The sequence below is a fragment of the Tachypleus tridentatus genome, chromosome 2, assembly GCF_004210375.1.
Source record: "Tachypleus tridentatus isolate NWPU-2018 chromosome 2, ASM421037v1, whole genome shotgun sequence".
Taxonomy (NCBI): domain Eukaryota; kingdom Metazoa; phylum Arthropoda; class Merostomata; order Xiphosura; family Limulidae; genus Tachypleus; species Tachypleus tridentatus.
The window spans coordinates 28105888-28118414 of record NC_134826.1 but is presented as its reverse complement, the minus strand read 5'-3'; the positions used below and the strand labels follow the sequence as shown (position 1 = coordinate 28118414).

The window sequence follows — 12527 nt, the reverse complement described above, 5'->3', positions numbered from 1 at the left end:
CACAAATTTGAAATGCATTCAAGACAAGAGTAAAATAGAGAATATAATAACAACACTGCTAAGTTATGTACTATCTCTGCCTGAGCTTCATATTGCAAGTAACAAAATATTCATATTTAGCATAAACTTAGGTACAACTTTATTTGTATTGAAAGTGTTTATAATGATGAATTTAATCAACACTGTTTTGGCATATAATAATATTAAAGTCTTTGGCAGAAAGATGAAAATAAAAATCACAGATCTTTTGATATGAGGTTTTACTCATAAAAGAACTGGTCTGTCAAACTGAATTAGTCTTATAATTACAAGCAGGAGCTGCTTTGAAATCATCTCCAAAGATACCCATACCAACTCCCATAGCAATCCAGTCCAATTCACATGAATAGAGACTGTAATTCTGATAAAATCTCACTGAGGTTTGATGACTGTTTATTCAGTCAGTCTACATATTGAATCTCTTCCAAACTTCCCCCAGATGAAACCATTAACCTTTGTGATGATCTTGTTTTTAAAGAAAAGAAATGTATTAATGGAGTCTGCATGCAATCTTTCAGGCACTGATAGAATTTACCACAAAAAAAAACCCTGTTTTTCAGTTGAGTGGGCAATTGCATAAACAGATTGATGTGGTCAGTATGGGGTCTAGCTTAGTGCCAGTAAAGGCTAATGTTTTCACGTGCTTTCATAAGAATATTTAGTTGAAAGATTGTCCTACTGAGTTCAAATCACTTATTTAAAATTATTATGTTGATGACATATTTTTAGCACTCACAGATGAAGACAAATTAGTTAAATTTGTAGAATAAATGAATTCTAGACATGTGAACACTTACAAAGTTCTGCTCTGCTATTTCTTAGCACACAGAATTATTGGCACACTTGGCAACCCAGCTTTATTCATTCAACACCCATCAAGGAAACATCAGATCATTCATACAGGCCAGTTTACTTTTTTTATATGTAGGATTATAGTGTGTCATTTTTTTTTTTTTTTTGTTTATATAGTTTGATAATTAAAATACAAAACACATTCAGTTTTATCTTTTCTGTTTATGCATCCACATGTAACAAGCACTGGTCCAAGAGAAATTAAAATTACAAATCTAAAATCACAGTAATCAAAAATCTATGTTTAGACACATATTTTGTTATGATATCACAAGTAAGAGCTGAGATATAGACAATGGTATGTTCTGGCTGCCATCTAGAAACATTCAAGGATGACTAAATAACATCTTTCGGATTCTGAATTGGCATATCTAAATTGTATAAAATCCATCGTAAAACAATTGCTAGACACTAAGTCCAGGCTTGATCCTACTGCTGCTACACAAATAGTGATAAGGCTTTAAAAACTGGTATTGCATAATATACTCAACTTCTGTAAAAGTGTTTGAATGTTAGTTGATAACATCAGCAGTTCGCCTCAACACACTTATAAGCTGCAACCACTACAAATTCCTTGAAAAAACTTTATTAACATGTTCTACACTATTTTCAAATGTTGTTTTATTAGCAAGACAATAAATTGCCTAATATTTTGCAGGCTCTTAAGTACACACATTTAGCCCAATATGAATTTAAAATTGTCACATTTCAAGATATTTCTCACACAGCTTTCAACAGTTGATCTTCCATTTGGCTAAGTATTTTGGGAGAAGCTCTTGTGTATCTTTTGCATACCTAAATCCATGTGAAATGCTTGTTTACAGTGTCACAAGAATTTCCAAATTTAGTGACAACTGACTACCAATATTTCAGGTAACAAGTTATTTGACTTCCTTTACAAATTCTAGTGTGTGTCTGGTAACTGGTTGCAGAATTTCCATTATTTGTTTTACTGATATAAATTTATACTATAGATATAATTTTTTTGAAAATTATCTGTCACAGCTTGTTTGCTATTATTATACCTGCTAAATAGAGTAAATGTGTCTTGTGATATCCTGTGATGTAACTTCCATAACATATTCAATTTTAGGTGTCCTCTGCACCTGAAAACACCACATCTCAACTTAACTGCAACAATAGGGTAATGACTACAAAGATGACTAGAGGTAAAATGACTAGGTACACAAACTGTTGTCATAGGTCTTTAACGTTATGCATTAGTTCTTGAAAAAATGGCATTAAAAAGCTTGAAACATTCAAAGAATGGTTACATTCTTTTAAAATTTTTACCAGAGCATAGTAAAAATAATAATTTTCAACAGCATGGTTTAGGAAAAAATGTTAGCAAGTTGTTAAAATGTATCAACAGGTAGGTTAAAAGCAGATATGCATGGCATTACAAAGGTGAACTGTAAAAGATGTTTGATCTTTATAATATTAAGCATATAATATCACTGGACAATAAAATATAATTTATTTTTCAGTGTTATTTTTAGAATTGTATTATACAACTAAAACCTACCTGTTTCCATCTGCCACACGTAAACAGAACCATCAGCACATCCAACAACCATAAAGTCATCAGCAGGACGCCATTTAATAAGCTGAACAGGAAATAAATGACGACTTGCCAACATTACACATTTTCTTTCTTTCAGTCCAAGTAAACTTACTGAATGATCACTAGCCACTGAACACACACACTGAAGAACTCTTGCCTATATAAATGCATACAAAGAATTATAAAAGTAAATATGTACAAGAAAATAAATATTTTTAATGTTTTTATTAAAGTTTCCATTGAGTTTCATACAATATCATAAAATTAAGCACGCAAGATATTAATAAATACATAAACTCATAAAACCATTTGTAAACATACAAATATATACTGCTTTTTGAAGTCACACTTGACACTCCTTACACTCATGGTGGGTTATATATTTAATATACTTGATGACAACTTGATAAATGAATTACAGATGCTAAGATTGTGAATTTGAAATTAGGTCATTTTATTGCTCTCAGACAGAATCAAATATCATGCTGGAACAATATAGTTGGCAGTTAACCAAAAACAATCTTGTTTCTTGTTTGATCCTCTCATTAAATTATCCAATACTTGCATGGTATTTAGTTTCTCTGACTATACCACATGCACAAAAGAATATTTATTGCACAAGTTTTCTATTTTCTTAACTCTTTGTATACGTAATTGGACAATTTGACCAACCTTGTAACTACCACATACCCATGAAACTGTATGTGCTATAATACTAAAAATAACTTCATGAAATTTAACAAACATTTAGTAAATGTTACAAATCTGTTGTACTCAGATGCTCCCAGTTCTAGTAAATTACTTAAAGTAAAAATCTGTCTGAAAATTTAAAATCTTACTCTGAGTCAGTCTGAGTAAAAGGTAGTTTTGATGTTCAGAGTTAAAATACTTCTTTTCATATTACAGTTCTCACTTTTCATTTACATAACCTCTAATTTAATATCAAGTTTTTTATATAATAAACTTATTTCATATTTTCAAATGTGCATAAAAATGAAAATTTGAAATATACAAAACTAAATGAAAAATACTTTTATATTTTAGTGCATCAATTGTAACCATATCTCTATCTTCACACCTTCAGCTGTTAACATTTTCACATTTTCTATTAATTTTATTGCTGATATCTGTACACACTATGCACATGAAAAACAATAAATCACAGCAAGAGATGTTACATGTTTAAGATAAAAAATTAACATAAAACCTCATAAAATGTGCTGATGTAATTTCAGATCTTACACTAAAAATAAGGTTTAATTAAATAAGCTTACAGTTTTCATATTTTAATTACATTGGCAAAAAGTACAATAAATAAAAACAGATGTGTATATGAAAAACAAGAAATTTAACACTTCCATAATAAGTCCTTTTTTGTTTGGATACTTTGGTTCAATAAACTTACTTCTTCAATGTTAAAAATGTCATTCCATGTAAGATTTTAGAATACAAAATATATCAGGAATGACAACAGAATACCTCAACAGAATATCTTTAACTACACTATAAACAGGTTTAAAGTATTCCATTACTACTCAGAGCAGCAATATCAGTCAACCCTAATCAAGCTTCTCTTATCACCTAAAATCTTTCAAAAATAATTTATTTTAAGATTCATGAAGATTAGAATATTGTCATTGCATTTGTTCTAAGCATGTTCTACAAAAAGTACACATGTAAATAACTGGCTTCAAATGTATGAAAAGACAGGAGAACATTCTTTAGTGGTGTCACAAATTTATAAATGTTTCAGCAAATCAAAAGGGTAATATGCTGAAATTTCAAATTCTTGCTTCTAATCACTTTAGTTTGTTTCTAATTTGTTGTAAACCTCATAGCCTACCTTTTACACTAGAAAAAGTTGAAAGAGGGAAATTAGAGTGCAGATATATTACGTGACACAGAAAAATGAAGGTTTGTATACATTTTTTTTAAATATTTATTTTTCAAATTAAGAACTTGAAACTCACTTAATATTAAAATTGAAACTGTAAAGAACATTTTAAGAACAAGTTTTCTGGAATATATTTTTATGAAAGTTATTCAACCCTTTCATGTCAGGTCAGGGTTCAAAGATGATGTCATTGCATTTGTTGACTTTCATTCAAAGTTTTATTAAATTACTACTTTACAACTTTATATCAATAAGTTTGGAACAAAACTGTAGATTATATTTCAAACTTTAATATCATATACGAGTTAATTTCTTAATTTAAAAGTAAATATTAAAATAACATACCTAAATACAGATTTTAATGAGTTATGTTGAATGCAGCACTGTTTAAAATTTGATGTTTGTTAATTTCAAAATACTAAGTCCATAATTTTGTACAAATTAGGAACTCAAACTACAAATGTTGACAAGCTAGAATACAAAATAACAATCTCATATCTCTTTATTTTGCTGAGATATGGCTTACCTAATGAATCAAACACAGTGGTCCCATTCACCTCTTTACAATTTTTTGGAAATGGTCTCTTTATACACTTACTTCACTACATAATGTGAATAACAATTTGCCAGCTAAGAATGATTTTCTCAGCCATTTTAATCTGTAAAAAAGCTATCACGTTCTTTTCAACAAAGTTTTCAAGAAAATAGTTTGCGTCTATAGTATGCTCATAGTTTCATATTTTTTTTAAACTTAAATATAGCTTAGTTTCTAAGCTTAATAAAATTACAGTGAAATTTTATGGTATCAGTGTAGTTATTTTTGATTTTCTGGTTATTCAACTATATAACTTAAATAAAAATTATGTTTGATATCCTATACTTGCAAAATTTTAAAAGGCTTAGAAACCTTTGTCTGGCAGAAAAAGTGTTCAAAGGTCGTAGCTAGAAGAGAACTGTTTGCTTTACTTCTCTGTTTATTGTTCTATATTTTAAGAAACAAGTTTCACTGCTAATTTCTAAACAGTAATAATCTATATGCATGTATAATGTATAATAATGAAATGCATTTCAATATTACAAAATACCAGTACACTAAAACACAGATAAGACTAAAAGTCAGTTTTATACAATTGCATAGAGTAACATAAGTGCACCGTGTTAATGAAAATTACATAAAGTTACCTTGGCACAACTGAAGGTCAAGGTAATAAAAATAATAAATAAATATATGTACATATATAACAAAAGTGCACCATGTCAAAACAAATTACATAATGTTAGTTAGGCACAACTGGAAGGTCAAAGTAATAAAAAATAAATAAATAAATATATATATATATATATATATAATATTATGAGACTAGCTACTTATGCTAAATATCTGTATTTTCATGTAATAATATCTAGTCATTCGGACATGAGAAAATCATAATCTTTATATTCATTTCTGAATTTCCTTATGATGGTTATGAAGTTGGTCAATTGACAGACCCCACATAGTTAGGGTAAAGAAAATAAATTATAAAGCCTCGCTGAAAAAAACGTTTGAGCTATATTTAGGTTTTATAAATTACACAAACAAAATTTGAGAATTTTTGGAGGAATAGTTTTTTAATCATAACATGAAATCACCTTGCACTCATACTAGTAATGAAACAGACTTGATATTTTCATATACAAATATTTAGGAAAATATTTCATTAAAAAATCTAATTTTTTGTGTACAAAAAAACTGTAATCTTCACTAAAAGTCTACCATATTTTATGAAGATACACAAGTTGTATCAAAAGTTATAGTGCAAACACTTAATGTGAGCAAATATGTAGATGAACTTGCTTATATTATACTTGTGACTGATAGCATAAAACGAGTTCTTTCTAATGGTCATAAAGACAAGCATCAAATAAATACCTGTAGCTTGTAAATCTCAAGGCTAAGTATAAAAACGTGGACATGGGATCCCTCTAGGATTAATATGACTTATTTAAGTCATAGTGTTGTTTCAACTGAACTCAGCAAAGAAACTTTGTAACATATGTTTAAATAGCACAGTAAATGTAGTGGTTTAGACATACATCTACAGACTTGTATGATTTAAGTTAGAGATTGCAAATGTTCAGATTACAGCTTGTGCTTCATGTGAAAATGAAACTGAAATTTAAGTGGGTTTTAAGGGTTTTTTTCAAAACTGTTAGAGCCCTCTACTATTGAAAAAACAAGAATGGCCAATAAGGACTGCAGGATTAACCTGATGAAAAATGCAGCAAGATCTCCCACATAAGATATCTCTGGAAGCAACACATCATCATCTACAGGCTCAGTCCCACTGAACCTTAGGCCAGTTCTGAATGTTCTACGTTCAGTGACAATGAAGAGGAAATAAGGAAATTATACATAGATATCATAAAACTTTAATTTATAATATAAATTAGAATGTTAATTTCATTGACATATACTGATGGTAAATTTGTTTAAACAGATAACTGTTGCAAAAGGATTAGATCTCATTAAACCTTGGATTTGAATATGACTTTTCAGTACTTGAGATAAATCTTTCACCTTTCACTGGACTCTCAAGATGGATTCCTGTACATGGTGAGGGGACCTTACAGAGAAGGTCCTGTACTCTCCACTTTACCTCCTCTGGAATATTAACTCACATATTTGCCATCCATAGTGACTTGTGAAGGAGAGGAAATCATTGTCGTAAGTTGAGGGGCCCAATCCTAACACACCATTTTGGCCTTAAATTCTTGTAGACGAGCAGCTTTGAGGGGGTACCCCCAAGGTCAGTTGGATAGTTCATTTGGGCTAGGGTCAACCAAGTACCAGTATTGGATGCTCTCAATGGGTGTTTTGGAAATAGTGTATAGAGCTGGGGGTTGAGTATAGGGCTCATGAAACCTGGGAATTTCTGCAGTGTCCTTGTTTGGCTCTGCAGTGTGTACTCTCACAGGGTGGGGACAGTGGATGCTGAAATATATTTTCTTAATTACAGATACCCCAAAATCCAACACCAGTATTGAATGGTTTCAGTGGGTGTTTTGGAAATAGTGTATAGAGCTGGGGGTTGAGTATAATGCTCATGAAACCTGGGCATTTCTGCAGTGTCCTTGTTTGGCACTGCAGTGTGTACTCTCATAGGGTGGGGACAGTGGATGCTGAAATGTATTTTCTTAATTATAGATACCCCAAAACTAAGGAAAATAAATAAATAAAATTGGGAAAAACAACAACTGATAATTAGTAATCAACCAAGTATGTATCAATTTGGTATACAGTCATCATGACAGGCCTCAATTTCTCAATATGCATTCACTGTCGGAGATATTTTGCCCTCCATAGTTAAGAGAGTTGGGAAGTCAATGTCTACTCCCATCTCTGTACCTATTGCTTTTTCCAATGGCTCTGACTTCTGGCATCTCTTTGGGCTCATTTTTTCTCAAGCCCCATGATGCAGAACAGTTATCCATTCATGCCCCCAGTTGCTGGAATCTATATCCACCAACAGAGATCTATCCACTTGACCTAGGGCAAGTCCACAGAGATCAAGGAGCCTCCTTTGACTAAAGAAAAATGACATGGTCAAAAACAGAATGGGAAGGGCTCTCCACCCAATTCTCCTTCACTTAAGTAAAAATTATCACTTTGGTACAGGTTTCAATTCTAATTTATAGGACATCAAGGAACTGATTGATTCTTATCATCCTGTGTGCCTTTCCTTACAGGAAGCATTTTTGAAGCATACTGATACAATCACCTTTCAGCAAATTCGTTTATACCACAATGACAGATAGTGTGATGGATGAGTGCATAGAGATGTGATACTACTGATTGATTAGCATGTACCTGCCCTATCTCTGCCACTCAAAACACACTTGGAAGGCAAAGCCATCTGTGTTTTCTTGGGTCATACCATCACTATCTGTTCTCTCCACCTGTCCCCTGGAAGGACCTATAATCAATTAGACATTGATGATCTCATTAAACAGTTGCCATCTCCCTTTTTAATCCCAGGAAACTGCAATGAACATAATCCCTGCTGGGGTGGTGTTGATATTGATGGGAATAGCCATTCTGTAAAGTGTATGATCTTGGATCACAACCTGTTTGCAGTGACCCTAGTGGCAATGATCATTTTCCTATCAATTGGAGGGAAGATTGGCTGTGGTAGATGCATTCCAACCCTGGCCCACTTTTAGTAGTCTTTTGGAACTTAACTCTACCATTATCTGTAAGCCTTCAATAGCTAACTGTGCAGCAGCAGTGACTAACTGTATTTCCCAGGCAGCTACTCAACCTATTCCTAATACCTCGACAAATTTCTATGGTATCCTCATATGTGGTGGAGTTCTGCTTGCAAAATGGCATGGAAGGCTCAAAATTGGTCTGAAATACCTTTCAAAGGTATCTGATACTTTCAAACCACATTGGTTTTCAGTGGACCCATGCATCAGCAGGTAATACATCAAAGCTAGAAGTAATGTTGGATTAATTTCACAACCATCATCTCTTCTACCACTAGTTCCAAAGTCATACAGGGCAAGATTAGATTCGGAAGGCCAGTGGGCAGTATATTTCCATCCCTCCTTTTGATCTTGTTCTTCCGATGGCTAGGAGACTGCTGATGCCCAGGGCATCTCTGATACTTTTGGCAAAACCTTTTCTCATGCATCTAGCACTTCTGCTTCAGGCAGAATGACCTCCTCTTTCATTTTAAGCTAATCATCTCTTTACACTGGTGGAACTCAACTTTGCTCTTCATCAGTCTGGCAGTACATTGAAAGGACCCAATGATATTTACTACAAGATGCTGAGTTATTTTTCTCCTGCCTCTCAGTATATTCTTCTGTTTGTTTTTAAGTGGATCTGGCAGGACAATGCCTTTCCTGGTGCTAGGCTATTGTCTTCCCTTTCTCTAAGCCTGAGAAGGATCCCATGATTCCTTCAAACTATCATCCAATTACTTTGATGACCTGTCTTTGTAAGACCTTAGAGAGAATGATTAATGCTCATCTTGTTTGGTTCCTGGAATCAACCTCCTCTCACCCACCCAGCGTGTTACAACGACAGCATTCCAACATGAACCACCTGATTTGACTTGAAATGTTGATCAGAAAAGTTTCAATATCTTGGATCTTTATTCTTTGATCTTGAGAAAGCTTAAGATACCGTATGGAGGTATGGCATTATGCAAAACCCACTCATGTGTTGTATGGCCATTTACCCACTTTTATACAAAACGTTTTAAAAGACAAGCAATTCCAAGCCCATGTAGGCTCAATGCTTTCCCGTTCTTTTCTACAGGAATTTGGGGTTCCTTGAGGCTGTGTTTTGAAATTCACACTTTAAAGTGTAAAGATTAACACCATCACTGGACAACTTTCTCCTGTTATTGCAAAAGAACTACATGTTGAGGACTTCCACATCTCGTGTCAGTCATCGAGCACGAGGTTTATTAAGGGGAAGCTTCAAAATACCCTCAATCATTTATTGAGGTGGACCACAGCAAACAGTTTTATCTTTTCTTTTTCTAAAACCATTTGCATGCACTTTTGCCATCAACAGGATAATCACCCTGATCCTGAGCTACTTTCTAATGATGCTGTTCTTCCCGTGGTTCCTGAGGCAAATGTTTGACTATAAGCTGAACTTCATTCCACACATTAAGCAGCTATGCACCAAGTGTACAAGGGTACTGAACATCCTCTGCATTCTCTCTTCCACCTCTTGGGGAGCAGATTGATGTCTAATGTTAAAGATCTATCTTGCCCTCATTTGATCCAAACTGGACTATGAGTCTGTAGTCTACCATCCTGCTAGGATCACGGTCTTAAAGATGTTGGACCCTGTTCACCATCTGTGGCTTCGGTTCTGCACTGAGGCTTTCCCTGCACTTCTCCAGGCAAGAGTTCCAACATCGAGTTTCATGAACCTCCTCTCTACCTCTGCAGCTTGCCCTAACCACAGCTGCAGAGGTCTCTCCTGCAGGAAGTACAACCATCCTCTTCATTGTCATTGAACATAGAATATCCAGGACTAGCCTGTGGCCAAGCCCATGGATTATGTGTTGCTTTCCGACATATCTGGTGTGGAAGAGCTCACTGCACCTTTTATCAGGTTAACCTTGTTGTCCCAATGATTCATATAACTCCTTACAACAGTAGAGGGTCCTAACAATGCTAGAGACTAATATTATTGTGTTGAAGAGGCTGATGTCAGTGATACTCACCGAAACCTGGGCCTTCAGGCCACTCAGTAGCTTACTTTATCACCTTTGCTGACACTGCTCAATAAAAAGAAGAAACCACATATTGAAGGCCAGGCCAGATGTCATGTTTTATGGAAGGATGCAGGATTAGTGCCTGGATACAATGACAGATATGATACAAGAGGAAGGTGCAAAACCTGTGGGTTGTATTAGCTGACATCAAGAGAGCTCTCAAGATAGAACAAGAAGATATGAAAATCTTAGTGCTTTCAAATCACAGTATAATTACAGTCCTGAAGAACATGCTGGCAGGTAAGGCCAAGGTGAATGAGAATGAAACTTCAGTTTACTTATGGGTAAGTGTATAAGCATATTATATACTGCTAAATTAATAATTTATTATAATTTTAAAAACTGTAGTATATTTTTCTTTTATTCTCTCTCCTACACACAAATGTGCATAGGAGATAAGCCATTAACATTTTTTTTGGTTTGGCTTGATGTGAATTTCACATAAAGCTACATGAGGATTATCTGTGCTACCCCCATCCCTACTTTAATAGTGGAACACTAGAGGGAAGGCAGTTAGTCAACACCACCCACCACCAACATACAGTGGAATTACCCATCATATTATGAAGCTCCCACAGCTGAAAGGGCAAGCACACTTAGTGCATTGGAAATTTAAACCTGCAAAACACAGACTGCATGCCAAGTGCCCTAACCACATGGCTGTGCCAAGCCACTTTTTGTTTCATACTTTAGTTTTGTTCCTCTTCTGTAAATTTGTATTTTATTTTAAGAGCACCTAGTGCTTCATATGCAATATGTAATATTACTTTGATGTCAGTATGTTTTGATGGGTCTCTTTTTACTTCACTATGCATTCCCTTGTGTTTTAAAGTACATCTAAGAATTTTTCTTTTAATCAGTTGATGTTTATAACTTACAACTTTTTATTGTATTTGAATGTAATTATTTGTTAACAAGTTGGATTATCCTTGTGGCCTATACTTGATCTGAAAAACAGAAAAAAGTTAATGGGCTTCTCAGAATACCACACTGTTCCAATAGGTGACCAAGATAAAATTACTAATAATATTTAGAAGTTACACAACCACTACTAGTGGCTATCAGCATTTTATATCCAGCAAACAAGTTTCTACATAATATTTTTTACTGAGAGAAAGCAAGATATTGAAAATACAACTAACAGCTTGGATGCAGAATTTTATGATGCAATAATCAAGAAAAATATTTATTCTGTCATTAAACATAAACAAGTTTTACTTCAGTTACAGAATAATTCTATTTGGCAAATAAAAAAAAAATTATTCTTCATAATTGTTTATTCACTCTTTCAACATGGGATTGGTCTACAAGACCAACCACATGACCTCTTTGTACTCGCTTAAATTCTTGTTAGATTTAATACTAACTTTCAATATAGTGTGTATATCTTCACAAAATATGGCAGTATTTCACTTAATATTATATGTCTTTAATATACAAAAAATTATATTTTGAAGCAAAGTATTTTTAATGAAATAAGATAGCTATTTGTCTGTAGATATATTGAGTACTTGTTTTCAATAGTCCGATAAGTAATTGTCATAGTAAAATAAAAATACTTTTCTTTTTCTCAAAAATCTAAAACATCCTTTATGTAATCCCTAAGACCTCCTAAATACATTTCAAATGTTCTTTTTCAGTAAAACTAGATAGTTTTGTATGTTTTCTCTAACCTAACACGAAACAGGATCAGTATATCTGATCAACCTCTTAACCACCAAAAGAAATTGAAAGAAATCTAAATTATACATTTTTTTTTCTTTCTGCAATAACTTCAGATAGCAAAAACCACATTAATTTATTAACTCTAAGTTTGTAACAATATTTATAATTTTATTCTTTTATTGCCCTTTGAACTGTTACTAACTGCTGTCTGTATGATCATAAGTTGTAA

At 33.2% G+C, this 12527-nt stretch overlaps 1 protein-coding gene across 10 annotated transcripts in view; it reads right to left on the bottom strand.

The window, feature by feature from the left end:
* The window catches only part of Rbcn-3B (WD repeat-containing protein Rbcn-3B), a 233508-nt gene that overhangs the window by 82508 nt on the left and 138473 nt on the right, over positions 1-12527 (bottom strand). For all 10 annotated transcript variants that reach the window (XM_076481609.1, XM_076481650.1, XM_076481601.1 and 7 more), the window contains one exon: positions 2417-2612. In XM_076481609.1, coding sequence (XP_076337724.1) covers positions 2417-2612 — 196 coding nt within the window. The remainder of the gene's footprint in view (positions 1-2416; positions 2613-12527) is intronic.